This window comes from Hyaena hyaena, unplaced genomic scaffold (genome assembly GCF_003009895.1).
Source record: "Hyaena hyaena isolate Hyena2069 unplaced genomic scaffold, ASM300989v1 scaffold_74, whole genome shotgun sequence".
Taxonomy (NCBI): Eukaryota; Metazoa; Chordata; class Mammalia; order Carnivora; family Hyaenidae; genus Hyaena; species Hyaena hyaena.
Window position 1 is genome coordinate 2,565,888 of NW_024080706.1, and position 15,430 is coordinate 2,581,317.

Consider the following 15,430-nt stretch of genomic DNA (forward strand, 5'->3'; position numbering starts at 1 on the left):
TGGACAATATCCTCCCGCCACCAGAAAAAAAAAAAAAAATAGCATTAGCCTACCTAAGCCTGCCCACCAAGTGCGTTCTGGTTTAGCCTCTCTTACAATGTCTGTCAGGCACTGCAGGAACAACAGTGGATAAATTGAGCTGGTTGAGCCTCAAAGGCTCAACAAAGGACACAGTAAGACTCAAATTCTAGTGGCTACTAGTGGCCTCCCCAGCTGTACAGGCTAGTAAATTGGTGGATGACATTATTTGGTACCCTGGCCTGTACTGTGTGAGGAATACTGCATTTTCTTTGCCCCTGGTAGGGGATATTGTTTCAATGATGCATTCTGGGCAAGTTTTGGGATTACAAACCGTTCTTGGTCACACCTTCAGTATTCACCAGTTTAGAGACCACCAATAGGGGACACTTTAAATGTATCCAATCTGCAGGTTCATTCACTGTGCATCCGGAAGGTCCCTATCAAGTATACAGGCTGCACGAAAACAAGAAGCATGTACGACATTTGTTTAACAAATTCAGGAACATTTAAAGTCTCACCTAAGGGAGGGGGCGGGGAGACCGGTCCCAGAGCTAATTGACATGACTGCTGGAATTGTGCCTTTAAATCTCTTACATCCATTCCAGACTTCTCATTAACCATGGGTTTGTGTTTTTGCTTCCGAGGAGCAACGAAATCCATTCCAGATTTTCACATCAACCCATCAGGCAGGTTGCCTTTCTGAGCCGCAGTGGCAGCCTCTCGTTTCCACACAGATCTGTAATTTTATCCTTTTCCCCGCTTTCAGCCATAAAGCATAAGCATATTCCTGAATTTTTCTGGGCTCTGCAGAGGCAGGCCTCCTTTTGACCAATCACCAGCTGCCTTTTGGGCCAAGGTTTTTCTTTCGGGTGACGCACTTGTTTGGGACAGTCGGGGTCTGGCAGTTCCAACCGAGTCCTCCCGCCTCCACATCTCCTGTGCACCCAGATGCCCAGGCTGCCTCACCATAACTAAGAGAGCTGACGCCAAAGGTGGGGGGGGGGGGTCCCTTCCCAGGCCAGCTCTGTGACCCAACAGGACCCCCTGAGAATCACCTGAGAATGTTTCCTGTCCCGGGAGGCTATTCCCAGAAACACTTTGCAAGAGACAAAGTGGAGTGTGACCTTCATGCAGCTATCTTTCAGGGGCCCAGGACACCCTCCCCCAATGCCAGGCAGCAGAAATGCAAAATGTTGGGGGGAGGCGCTACACGCAGAAAGGGAGGAGTGAACATGGGCTCCCTCTCCTCACCCCAACTCTCGGCTTTCATTATCCCACTGAGAGGTACATGAGGCTGGGCAAAGGCAGACTGGACACATCCCAGAAAGTGTTCAATAGAGAGCTAATAGAGAGCTTGAACTATCGTGTTTTACATTTGGGGGGTAGGGTACAGGTGGGGGGCCTCCAGAACTCAGTATTTGGTGACTGCTGCTTGGCTCCCAGCAAACTCACATCTGCTGAGGCAGCTAGTTAGTTGCTAAACCATGACAATGAGGGAGAAAATGAGCCTCCGGGACTATGTGGATGGTCTCCCCAGCCAAACAGTGGGGGGCATCTCTCTCACCTTCTGAAGAGCCCTGGCATCAATGCTGGAACAGCACTGTGCTCATCTTAATTCCTTACAGGCCAGAGCCCAGACCCTTGCCTGTGATAAGATATGAATGAACATCTGAGGGACTAACAAATAGTGGATGGGAACCTGGATGCCAGCAATTCTACAACGTAATTGTCTAGAGGTAAGGCATTGTGCTCTAAAAACCACACATCGTAGGCCAAAGTGACACTCGGGTTCTCAAGAGAACATGTAATTGTATTTATTTCTCAAGTATTATCATCCCTGAGAAAGTAGAGACGTCTTTTTTTTTAATTAAATATTTTTATTTATTTCTAGGAGAGAGAGAGAGAGAGACAGAGTGAGCAGGGGAGGGTCAGAGAGAGAGGGAGACACAGACTCTGAAATAGGCTCCAGGCTCTGAGCTGGCAGTCAGCACAGAGCCCGACGCGGGGCTCGAACCCACGAACCGTGAGATCATGACCTAAGTGAAAGTCGACGCTCAACCGACTAAGCCACCCAGGTGTCCCGAGAAGTCTTTTTTTTTAAATGCCACATACGAACTCTTTTTTCAGAACTTTGTGCTTTATGTTCTACCATAGGAATATTAACGGCAAGCAAATACTATTTTAGTGAAATCCTTCTGTGCCCTTTAAAGAGTAGCATCCAAAACAATTAGCAGACTTGGGACTCTCCACCTTGTGTACTCTAGCTTGTTTCTTGAGGTAACAATTAGCAGACTTGGAAGGACAGTTTCTCCCATCCAGGCACACAGGCTCTGGAGTCCTCACCCTCAGCCTTAGTTTAGGGGACCCAAATAGTCAAGTCCTGCCTCCCTATTCCTACCCCTTTTCCAGCCATTATTGTAGGTGTTTGGGAGGGAGGTGGTAATACGAAGCCACAGCCCAGGAAACGGCTCTCCTGGCCTTGCTCACCTCCACTGCTCCCCCAACCTACTCTACTGGCTTCATACCATGTTGGGGAGGGAACTGGGGCCCAGGTTGAAACTGCCTCCCCAGGAGGCTTAGTCTGTGGCACAAGAGGGCAGGCAACCTGACGACACTCTCCAAGGTGTGACATGCTGGCTGGCACAGCTGGGCAGCCTGAGATAGAGGGTCTAGGGGAGATAGCAAGAATTCTGACCCCCCACCACCTGGGGGAAGCAGGTCCTCCACCTGAGTGCTCCTTCTGGCCTTCTGGGGGGAAAAATAGTCATTTAAAAAAGGCATTAAAGCATGTATTTAGCTGTACATTTTTCCTTACGCTCCAATATAGTTTGGACAGCACCGTGGAACCCTGTTTTCATTTAAAATGTTGGTATTTTGTTCATTACGGATTTTTGCATTCATTTTATTTTTTTAATACTGCATTAAAATATGACTTATTTTGATTATTGAAGGGTTTTTTTGGCACTCCTTTAAATTTTGTCTCCCAGATAGATGAGTACCTCTCTCATCTCACATTAATCCCAGCCTTGGTAGTAGGTAACATCATGCTTCTGGTCTTCTCATTTGGTCATAAGTGGAGCAAGTCCAAAGGAAAGGAAAGGAAAATACAATAGGGTAGCAGAAGCAAATGCAGTGAACTTAAAACTCCACCCCCCACCAGCCCCAGCTTCTAAAACAAGTTTAGTCACTCTGAGGGAGAAATAGAGACAAACATGAATTAGAATCAAATCAAAATTAAGCGTCTCCCTGTATGTGTACCCAGGTATGGCTCCATGGCAAATAGCGACGATTGTTCTGTCTTCATCCACTCAGCCTAAATTTAACTTTCTATTTGTTGAATGTCATGCTAGGCTGTGGAGTTACAAGGATGAAAATGACTGAGAGAGACAAATAGGGAACAACCAGCCTGAAGCCAGCTCACTAATTGCTCTTTTTTTTTTTTAATTTTTAATGTTTTATTTATTTCTGATAGAGAGAGAGAGAGACAGCGTGAGCAGGGGAGGGTCAAATAGAGAGGGAGACACAGAATCCAAAGCAGGCTCCAGGCTCTGAGCTAGCTGTCAGCAGAGAGCCTGACACGGGGCTCCAACCCAGAAGCCATGAGATCATGACCTGAGCCAAAGTCGGAGGCTTAGCTGACTGAGCCACCCAGGAGCCCCACTAATTGTTCTAAATATGTGCGTAAATAGTTTGGAAGTACAGAGAGGTGAGTGAGTTTCCTTTGTTTCAGTTTTTGTGTTTTCTTCCTAGGTGAGTTGTCTCATATTTATCAGTGGATACAATGGAAGTGACTGAGTGACAACATGGCAAGGCCAATGCCATTGAAGAAGATTTTTATTATGTTTCCCTAGAGAAGGGGGCATACCACATCATGCGGGGCTACAGTGGAAACATCAGGTTTACTCAGGATGCAGAAGTAAGAGCAAGGGGAAAGTGTAGGCCAGGGACTTTATTGGGGTTTCCAGGGATGGCAGGGCTGAGTAACCATCTTGGACTAGCTAGTCTGAACAACACATGGTGGGCTTGGGATCTAGTTGCCTGGTACCTGGCCCTCGGATGATTTTTTTTTTTTTTTTTACAAACAGTTTATTGTCAAATTAGTTTCCACATAACACCCAGTGCTCATCCCCACAAGTGCCCTCCTCCATGCCCATCCCCCCCTCCCCCCCACATCCATCAGTCCTCAGTTTTTGTCAGCATTCAAGAGTCTCTCATGGTTTGCCTCTCTCCCTTTCCCCCACCATTTCCCCCCTTCTTCTCCCGATTGGTCCTCTGTTAAGTTCCTCCTAGTCCTCCTATACGTGCACACATATGATATTTGTCCTTCTCTGCCTGACTTATTTCGCTCAGCATAACACCCTCAAGGTCCATCCATGTTGCTACACATGGCCGGATGATTTGAGGCAGGGGAAATATTGGCTTGGTGTATGAGGTAGATAAAGGGAGTGGTTGGCTTGCATATGAGAGGCTTGCATATGAGAGCAACCAAGCTGTTTGCTCTCTGTAGGGACTAGCCAGCCCTAGGAGGACAGTCTCTCCTCTGACAGCAAGGTGTTTAGGATCAAAACATCATAACATACAGAAAATTTAAAAACATGATTAATACATTGTGGATGGGGGAGAGGAGTTATAAATGCTAGAAAAATCGTAAATATAAAACACTAATTGTTTTATATTTGGTGAATATAAAATATACATATTTATATTTTTATATAAAATATATTTTAATATATTTATAATTTAAATAAAAATTAATTTTATAAAAATAAAAATAATATAAATATTTAAAAATAAAATATAAATATATATGATGAATTGAGGAAATGGAGTGGTTTGGGTTGGGTGGTGGACTTATATCCACTTTTCCATATAGCTAGAAGGAAATCTCCAGAATACGGAAAAGTTTGGAAAACTTAGTAATGGATGTATGCATAGGCTTTGAAATTAACATTTATTGAATATCTAGTCAGGCACTTAACATAAACAAACCTTCATCACCATCCATAAACCACTTTAGGGGAGGGATGGATTTGAGAGAGGAGTCCAGAAGCTCATAGCATTTAGGCATGGTTAGCTAGTCCACCACCTCACTTCTAGTAAAGTAAATGACAGATATGTGATGGCCAGGTCTCACTGGACTCCCCAAAGTCCCTTACTGCCTTTGGAAAAGCAAGGGGGAAGTAAGGATTATACACTTATAAGGTAAGTGTATTTTCACTTCTCTTACCGATGCTTTTTTACCACCTTAGCAAAGCTCACAATGGGCCACCACCGTGCCTCAGTTATGCCCACTAGCTGTTTTGGTTCATCCCTTCACACTCAGGATACTTAACATTCCGAGATTAAACCTTGGAGAGAAATCCATTTACTACACACTTTGCATTGCCCTAATAGGCTGAATAACCGTGACGACCAAATTAAGTGACAGCCGCTGACCTTTAGATCCAGTACCTGTGCACCTTTTAATTGGGGAGGGGGGTAAAATTATGCCCTCAACAATCATTTCCCCAATTCCGGAGAGGGGCCTGGCATCTCTGGCTGATTCCCAACTCTGCCCCGACTGAATGGACAAGCCTCAGAGCCGCCCTGCTGTGTGATAGGGACACGCAGGACGAGGGAGGCTGGACGGGAAAACGAAGAGTTTCTAGGTCGGAAGACGAAGAGGAGCGAAGGGTTTGGGGTCAAGGGTGGAGAGGACTTAGGGTGAGATTTGGGGCCTGGCTTCGGGTGTAAAATTTCACTTACGTGGGGGGCTAGAGAGAGGCAGACAGACAAGTCTTTTGGAACAAAGACTGAAAGGGGCCCGGACTGGACAAGTTTAGGGACCGGAGTGGGAGGAGAGAGTGCAGGAGAGGTCACAGGGGGCAAGAGACAGCCCGCAGAGCTAGCGCAAGGTGTCAGAACCGGGATCCGCGAAGCAGCGGGGAGGGGGTGGAGCCTTACCGGGACCCGCCCCTTCGACCCGCCAAGTGGGCGGAGCTGTCCCGGCGGTTACATAACAAACCTGTACCAGCGGCTGGGGAGCGGCCCGGGCGGTGGCGGCGGGGGGCGGGGTCTGGGCGGGACCGGGGCGGGGCCAGGCCTGCACCGGGCCAGGCAAGATGGCGGCGATGGAGACCCAGTCGGCACCGCTGACCCTAGAATCGCTGCCCACCGATCCCCTGCTCCTCATCTTATCGTTCTTGGACTACCGGGACCTAATCAAGTAATGGGACGACGCGCATGGCAGGGGTGGGGTCACGGGGCGGGGGGAGGCAGTGAGGCAGGAGGGACGGCGGCCCGGCTCGCCGACCGGACCTGGACTCCCCCGTCAGCCAGAAGGTGACGCCAGGGCAGCCCTGATCCTGCAGAGCCACCCCGGGGCCTGGGCGAGACGGGGACGGAAGGGGCCCTGCCTCTAGGTCTTCCTCCCGTCCAGGGCCCGGGCCTGAGGAGCGACGAGAATCCTCTCTCCCAGGCCTCGGCAAGGCCCAGTTGTAAGGTTGGGGAGGTATCCCCGCTGCCGCCCGGCCGACCCGGCTGCCCAGCACCCGCAGCCCGCCCCGCTGGTTTCGGCCGGATCTGGCCCAGCCTTGGACGCTTTGGAAAAGCCCCTGTCCGGGCCGAGCGCTCTTTTCTGCTTGGGCCGGGGCCTGCAGAGTGGGGTGCAGGAGTGGGCAGGTGGGGCGCCCGAGAGAAGGAGCCAGACGACCCCAGGTGCGACTTGCGTGGCACCATAATATCTAGCAGGGCTCACTTTCGGACATCTATGTTTGATAATCGTTTTTGCTGCCAGCCTTCCTCCTCACGGTTGCCTGTTGGATTTTGTGTTTTGGTAGTGACTTCCGGTGGTGCGATACAGGTGACTGTCTCTCTCCTGTACGCTTTGGGTTTCCCACATTACCAGCATCCGTTCCAAAAATAAACACCGGTTGCTTGTGAGGGTGGGTAAGTGCCCAGTTCCTTCTGCGCTCGGGACTGCCTGGCGTGGTGGAAGAAATGGCGCTGTTTACACCCTTGACAGCTGGTGGCATGGCTCTGTCTTTCTGGTGCCACCATATATGTTTGCAGAGGAGGCAAAATCGCCCTCTTAAGGATGGGTAGGCAAGATTCGTTTTGTTTTGTTTTGTTTTGTTTTGTTTTGTTTGGATTACCAGTTGGATTCTAACCATTTGATGATTGTGCCCTGTGTTATCAGAAGTTCTTTTAGAAATAACAGTATTCTTGGATTGATTTATAGTGCTTGGTTTGCCTATCTAAGTGGTGAGAGAGGGATAACTCCAGTTTCTGGCTGTTACCTATATTAGTGCCTGTAACTTTGTTTTTCAAGAAAATAAATTTTTCTCTACCCAGGCTTGTACCTAAATCAGAGAAATAACATTTGTCTTTTCTTTGGAAAAGGCTATTCCAGAAGCAAACTGTTTTCATCTGCAATATTTTGTTGCTGTATAGCCTCTTAGAAATCTAAGACACACAGACACACACATACATTGCTGCCAGAGTGATTTTTCTAAGACGGATCTGGCTATCATTCTCCTTAACCTGTGGTGCTTCTTGTTGTTTACAGAACCTAACTTCCAGGAGCATTTATGGTCCTTATCAATTTGGCACAGACCACTCTAGCCAAATCAGACCTGTGCCAGCATACCGCACACTTGGTGTTTTTTTGTTTAGTGGCTTAAGCTCTTGGCCCTGACTGAAAGCCTTGCCTGCCTTTTCTCAACCTGGCAAGATGGAATTTCTTTACGACCCTCTCTCCTGATTCCTCTACCTTCCTACTTCCTCTGCAGAGTTTATTTGCCATACCAGTAGACTGTGCCTTTTTTTTTTAATTTAAATTTTAACTTTTTATAAAGAAGGAACAAGTGGGAAGAGGGACAGAGGGGAAGAGAGAGAGTCCCTCTCAATCAGGCTCCATGCTCAGCAAAGAACCCATCACGGGGCTCCATCCCACAACCCTGGGATCATGACCATGACCTAAGCTGAAATCAAGAGTCAGACACTCAACCCACTGAGCCCCCCAGGTACCCCTTGATTGTGCACTTCTTAAAAGTAACGACTATCTTGCGGTGCCTGGGGAGCTCAGTCGGGTAAGCATCTGATTCTTGATTTCTGCTCAGGTCATGATCTCACAGTCCTGAGTTACAACGGAGTTTGAGCCCCGTGTCAGGCTCTATGCTGACAGCTCACAGCCGGTTTGGGATTCCTTCTGTCCCTCCCTCATGTTCTCTCTCTCTCTCAAAATAAATAAATAAACATTAAAAACATTCTCAGATAAAAAGTAAAGACTGTCTTGTTTATCTTAGTACTCTTCATTTATTCAGTAGATTTTTTTTTCAGTGTCTGTTGTGTGCCAGCCAGTTAAATGTTGGGGCTTTAATAGTGAACAAGACAGATAAGACTCCTCTTCCTGAAGTTTTACAGTCTTGTGGGCAAGATGGGAAAACAAAGTACGTAATTACAAGAGATGCTGTTTGCTGTGAAGGAAATAAACCAGTTGCTCTGTAAAGGAACAGGAGGGAAGGATGATCAGGTCACATTGGAAGGAGTTGTCATATATGAAGGATTGCATAGAGCAGTCCTGGCAGAGGGAACAGTGTATTCAGAAGCTGATTGGACAGTAACATAACCTGTTGGAGGTGCTAGAATGGTGTTGTGGGAGTTAGGGAGTGACTCACAGGCAGAATAGCTTGAGAAGAGACTGGTGAGATCATTCAGGACTTTATGAGCCAAGATGAGGGGATCAGATTTTATTTTAAATGCTTTAGATAGGAACCTTTTTGTTCTATTCAGTCCCTCAATGGATTGGATGGTGCCCACCCACATTGTCCACCATTTCAAATGCTAATCCTTTCCAGAAATACACACACACACACACACACACACACAGAAATGTTTAACTAGCTATCTGGGTATCTATTCCTTGGCACAGGCAAGTTGACATATGAAGTTAACGGTCACAAACATCATCACATTTTATCTACAAAAAAGTTTCCAGTGTACTACAACTTCTTTCCTGCAGTATATAGCCCTACTTTGCCAAGTGTCCTGCCTATTGCTGAGCTCCAAAGTTTTGGATACATATTTACTGAACTGGTTGGTGTTGGACTAGAGTAGTCTATTGAGATCATTGTGTAATATTAGCTGCACAGTGTGAATCCCTTCCATTCCAGGTGATTTATTGTGTACTATTCATTCTTAACCCTCACTGTGTATCAGAATTACATGTGACACTTTTTAAAAAAAGTTTATTTATTTTGAAGGAGAGAGAGAGAGAGAGTGCAAGCAGGGGAGGGGCAGAGAGAGAGGAAGAGTGAGAATCCCAAGCAGGCCCCAATACAGGGCTTGATCTCATGTACTGTGAGATGATGAGCTGAGCCTATATCAAGAGTTGGATGCTCAACAGACTAAGCCATCCAAGGGCCCCAACACTTTTTAAACATACACATGCTTGAGATACAGATCTTACCCCATGCCAACAGAGTGAGAATGTCTAGAACAGTATTTCTCATCCTTCACGTACATCAAAATCACCTTTGGTGCTTATTCCAGAGATTCTTTTATGTTGTCTACCTCTTGGGACAGTGGAGAGAGATGGAGAAGAAAAGAGGAAATGGACTCCAAATTCACAGAACTGGAGGGATTCCTATGTTTGCAAATGTTAGTGTTTGTGTAAAATCTGAAAATCGAACTAAGGCTATTATATTATTTACCATCAATTGATTCTTAACATACCCCAAACATGGCTTTGACAAACCCCATGTAATTTAAGAGTCCCTTCATTGATTACCTACTGCCCAACTGAGATCTTTGAATATCAGCTTTTTACAATTTGTGATTCCTCTTCTGAAAGGATCGAAATCCATTTTCCTAATCCTAGGTTCATCCTTTTTGTAAATTAATTAGGTAGGGTAGGCTTTACAGGACTGGAGCACTATTGTATTAGAAATCTTTATATAATAAGAAAATTATTTATCTCTAATATTCCATGTTTTTGAGCAGCTGACACTAACTTGGATCACTATGGATACTGAGTCAGAACTATAATGAATCTGACATATTTTATAGATGGGCTCTCCAATAGTTGCTATAATTAAAATTGTTTTTGGCTATAATATTTCTTTCCTTTAAGAAAAAATTGGAACCAAACAGACAAAAGGCTTATGTATTTAATATCAAATGTCTTGCAGATCTTAAAAAAATTTTTTTTGTTTACATCTGAATAACATTTCTTCCTATATGTAGAAACACTGTCCCAATAATAAATGCACGAAAACTCTTTGATTTGAAATTAACTCCAAAAGTATTATATGTTTTATAGACTTTCATGTGAAAATTATAGTTGTAGAGGTTTGGGGGGTTTATTTGTGAACTCATAGTTAAGTTATTACCACTCACGAGCTAATTATAGTAGCTAACATGCTGAACAGGTTTTAGAAGATACTGTTTTGCAATTATAAGGGTGGAAAGTGGGAAATAAGAAAAACAAAAGGAAAAAAATAAAACAACATTGAATATTTTCATCTTTGTTTCTAAATTGTTCTCTTATTTTCTTTCATACTAACCTCAAATCTGGTTACTGCCAGTTGTTGCTATGTCAGTCGAAGACTTAGCCAGCTATCAAGTCATGATCCGCTGTGGAGAAGACATTGCAAAAAATACTGGCTGATATCTGAGTGAGTATTCAGGAAATATGTATTTTTGAAATTCGGCCCTTGGCTTCCATAACACTGGTCTGTCCTGATTGTCCTCTCTAACCCTTATCTCTTTATGTCCTTTGATGGTTCTTCTTTTGCCTCCCAGTAAATTCTCTAAGCTTCTGTTCTTGGCCCACTGCTTTTCTCCCTCTATGAATTCTGCATGTTGCCATTTATAGTTGCTGCCTGTGTGCTCCTAACTCCCAAACCTGAATGTCCATCCCTAATAACCCCATGGAGATCACAGCTGCCTGCTGGACCTTTCCATTGGATGACCCACAAGGGTTTTCTGAGTTCAGTAAACGTTAATAAATTCGACAGAATGAAAGTGTAGTTGACAAAAGGTGGCATTGGGAAAGATGAAAGAAAAGGTAGGGTTGCCAATATCTTTTCTTTTTGCAGATCGAGGGGAGTCAAGTAGTGACAAGTTGGCAAAGCAAGAAGTAAAGGTTTAAGTATATAAAGCTGCACGTTACTCAATAGAACTAAAAATAACAGGGCTATCAAACCCTGGGAGGAGGAAGGATGGGGATGAGGAAATTTTATGTATTGCCTGCATTGGTCTTTTACTTTGCTGTATCGGTAGATAGATGTAAAACGGATAGATCAAGACTAGAGGCATAAATGTTTAGATTTAAAACTTTTAGAAATAACTAAACTTTCCTTTGAGGCGTTGGGCTTAGAATAGGAGACTAGTTTTTCATCATAAGTTCTTTGGTACTTCATGGTTCTGATAATATGTATATATATTATTTTGGTTAATAAAAAGATGCTTTCCTTCCAACCCCTGTCTCCACCCCCACCCCCCACCCCAAACAACACCTGAATTGTTCTTTTAACCATCCCTAAACCTCATCTTCCTGCATTCCTCATCTTCATGGCGGTACCATCCGCCTGGGCGTTCCAAGCCAGAAATAGGCATCATCCTAGGTCTCCTCTCTTTCTGTCTCTACATTCATTCAGTTAGCAGGCCCTTTCTGATTTTAGCCTATATATATTTCTTGAATCTTCCTTCTCATTTCATCTCGCTACCCGTTTTAGGTCAATTCATCATCTCTTACCAGGATTCCTCACAACCCTCCTGACTCATCTATTGTGCCTCTAGTTTACACACCTCCCAAACCACAACCACAGTTCTGCTCTTTCAGCTCCCCTGTTAAGACCCTTTAGTAGCTCCATTCCCTACAGGATAAGGTCCACCCTTGTTAGCATGATACCGGAAGGTCCTTTGTGGCTGCCTTATCCTGTGCCACTTCCAGCTCTTAAGTTTATGCTTCATTCTTTCTGTCTGACTAGAATATACATTATTTGAGGGCAGAAAATAAGCCTCATTTTTAATGTCCTCCATGGCTGAGTATACACTCAATATTGTAGAATTGTACCAAATGAGAGATTGAATCATGTGATTACTTTGAATGCCATATGATTTTTCTGGCTAATTCAATGTAGATAAATTGGATTAGTAGTATTATATCATTAAGTTCTAAATGGTTTCTAAAGTAGAACAACTATATATGCTTTAAAACTTGATAATTGGGATGTTTTAAGGAGTAGGTTGAAATTCATACCTTATATACTACCCACATTGTGTTTTATTAAGGATTTGAAAACTTAGGGGAAAGAATAAGTAGAAATAAGAAAATAAATGGCTCATAATCCCACCATGCCAGCAATAACTGCTGTGAAATTCTTTGATGTATCACTTTTGCTATCTAGTCTTCATTTGTAGCTAAAATAAATGAAAAGGAAGGCAAAAGTAAGCACAAATTCCCAATAAAGTATGTTGGTAAGTGTTTTAATTTTATTTCAAAAGATTTTTAATCTAATTTTTTAAAATCTATTTAGGGAAGAGAAAACACAGAAGAATCAGTGTTGGAAATCTCTCTTCATAGATACTTACTCTGATGTAGGAAGATACATTGACCATTATGCTGCTATTAAAAAGGCCTGGGATGATCTCAAGAAATATTTGGAGCCCAGATGTCCTCGGATGGTTTTGTCTCTGAAAGGTACTGAGAATACAGGGTCTCCCTTCTTCATTTTAGTAACTATAGTATAAATAGGTTAAATAAATTTGGGTTTCTTATCATCTATGCTACTCTGTAATTCACCAGCATTATCTGTACTTCACCGTTTACATTTGGCCAAGAAAATAGGAAGCCTATATTGCTAAAAGGACCCTTGCTTTCCTGCTTGTCCCGGTTTTGACTGCTTTGGGACCCATGTGACTGTTTATTAGAAGGGAAAGCTGAGCTCCTTGTATCCTTATATTAGTTTTATAATGAACTCAGTAATGGGAAGATTGCTTGAGGATAACTACTGTTATTTCTTTCAAGGGATTTTTTTTTTTAAATTAAAAAACTGCCTGCTGTATCAACCGTCTTTCTTACTTTTAGTGCAAGTAAATTGTTGTTTGCTAGTCTAATGATTTAGAAAGACCAAATATTAAAGACCTGGGTCTTTACGAATATGACAGCAGCCTAATAAAGTAAGGAAAACTTTCATCCTTATTTTGACATTTACAGAACAGTGAAAACTAAGATTTGAACTGAGGTCAATTTGACCGCAGAATTTGTGCTCTTTCTATTATTGTCCAATTCTGGGAAGAGATATTAACAAGCTATTTCCCATTAATTTGATTTGCTAATTTATGCCCAGGAAGGTACATAAATAGGTTGCAGATACATTGCTACTTACCTGCTTTAACTTCCAAGTTTTTTCAGATTTCTCCACTAAAAGGAATTTAAAACATGTTTTGGCTTTGCTGAGCTGTAATTGGGATCAGTTCTTCTCACATGTATTCCTTCTGAACTAAGGTCTCTTTGGAAACAGCATTCCTTTTACATTTCCTATTTCCACTGTAATTTCCCATGCAAACATGAGTTTCATACAAACCATGATTGCATGACCAGGTACTTCAAACTGAGTTGCTGGAAGGTAGAGGAAAGATTGATTTGGCGGGGAAAGTAGAGCTTTGAAGGAAAGTACCCTTGATTAATATCTTCAGTGGCTTTTTTGTCTTGGAAGAAAAGAACAATATGAACAGTATACACTTGGTATGTGGGGTTTGCAAAAGGAAAGTCATTCTGAAAATAGATATTTGGTGGTGATAAGTAAAATAGGTAAGGGTTTGTAATAGCTATTATTTTGTATTAAACACAAATCAAGGCACTAAGCTAAATACTTTATATTATTCCATTTAATTTGTCCAAATCTTATGAGGTAGATAATTATTATTCTTATTATATAGGTGAACTACCTAAGACACAAAAAGCCAATTAAGTTGTTTGCTATCACAAAACAAAAGGCAGAGCCAGGATTTGAATGTAGAACTGATCCCAGAGCTATGGTCTCAACAATTGATGAGAGAGAGGACATAATTCTATTTTGTCCAGAGGGTCTTAGGACTCTTAGAGAGCTAGTGCAGCATTAGGGTGTTTGCAACATGAGAATGTAAGCATGGTTCTCCTTTTAGGTGCAGGAATGCTCAAAGATATAGAGCAGCTTCTTTTTTTTTTTTCTTTTTCTTTCTTCCTCTTTTTTTTTTTTTTGCGGGTGGGGTTGGGGGGACTCCGATTGGCATTCCCAGGTTCACTGCTCACTGTCCTGTACCTAGTGGTTGGAGGTGAGGTTGTCAGATACTTCCTTGATGGCCGTTTCACTTCCAGGCACCAGTTGTCTGGGGGTTATGCTGTGAGGAATGGGGTAAAAGCTGTTTGATCTCTGGAATGCTGGGGATTCTGGGGGTGCCCGGCCTGTGAGGTATAGGACTGAGTCAGGAACTAGCTACTCACCTCAGGGGCCACAGTCCCTGACTCAGTCTCAAGGTTATGGAGATGGCAGATACAAAGGAAACTTGGAAAGCAAATGGGCATTGGGCTTGGGGAAAGTTGTACAGAGTACCTTGAAATTACAGTATATTAATATATCTTCTACCAGTCTATCTAATGGTATATAACACGTGTCTTCAAATTCCATTTTTACTTTACATGTGGGCTTAGAACTTCAGATTTGAAAGGAGTCTTTGAGACCACTTAGACCAGAGGTTGGTGAATTTTTTATTGAAATGATCAGACAGTAAATATTTTAGTCTTTGAAAGATAGATGCTGTCTGTCACAGCTATTCAACTCTACTGTTATTGTGGGGAAGCAGCCATGTACAGTTCAGAGTCAGATGGGCATGGCAGGGTTCCAAGAAAACTTTATTTACAGAAACAGGCTGCAGGCCGGGATTTGGGCTGCAGGTTGTAATTTGCCAGTGTCTGGTTTATACCACTTCCCTTGTTTTACAGGTGCAGAAACAGGCTCAGAGAATTTAGGTGACTTCACAAGGTCCCATAACTAGTAAGTGACAGAGGTAGAACTTCAGTCTAGGTTTGAGTGCCAGGAAAGCACTTTATTAAGCACAGGAAACTTATTTAACCTTCACTATAATGCTCTCAGGTAGGTAGTATTTTTCCCCATTTGGCAGATGAAACAGATTAAAGAGGTGAAATAACTTGCCAGAGATCACACCGGTAGTGGGTGGTAGAGCTGGGATTTGAACCTGGTCTAGTTGTGCCCCAAATTCTGCTGCAGTAGGATGCCCCTCTAAACCTTGATTTTACTGTATTTAAACATGTATTTCCTTATGTTTCTCTCTCATTGTCATTGTTTTCCTTTTTTTCTGTCCAGCTATCTCTTCTTCAAGAAATTCTTATTTTCTTAAGGTTATATGTTAAATGTCCAACATG

The 15,430-nt window shown here is 43.3% G+C and overlaps 1 protein-coding gene across 1 annotated transcript in view; it reads left to right on the forward strand.

Moving 5' to 3' along the window:
* Nucleotides 1-6,100: 6,100 nt before the first annotated feature.
* FBXO3 (F-box protein 3) overlaps nucleotides 6,101-15,430 on the forward strand; it is a 32,559-nt gene continuing 23,229 nt past the window's right edge. The window contains exons 1-3 of the mRNA XM_039233369.1: nucleotides 6,101-6,226; nucleotides 10,587-10,676; nucleotides 12,543-12,706. Coding sequence (XP_039089300.1) covers nucleotides 6,123-6,226; nucleotides 10,587-10,676; nucleotides 12,543-12,706 — 358 coding nt within the window. The 5' untranslated portion in view covers nucleotides 6,101-6,122. The remainder of the gene's footprint in view (nucleotides 6,227-10,586; nucleotides 10,677-12,542; nucleotides 12,707-15,430) is intronic.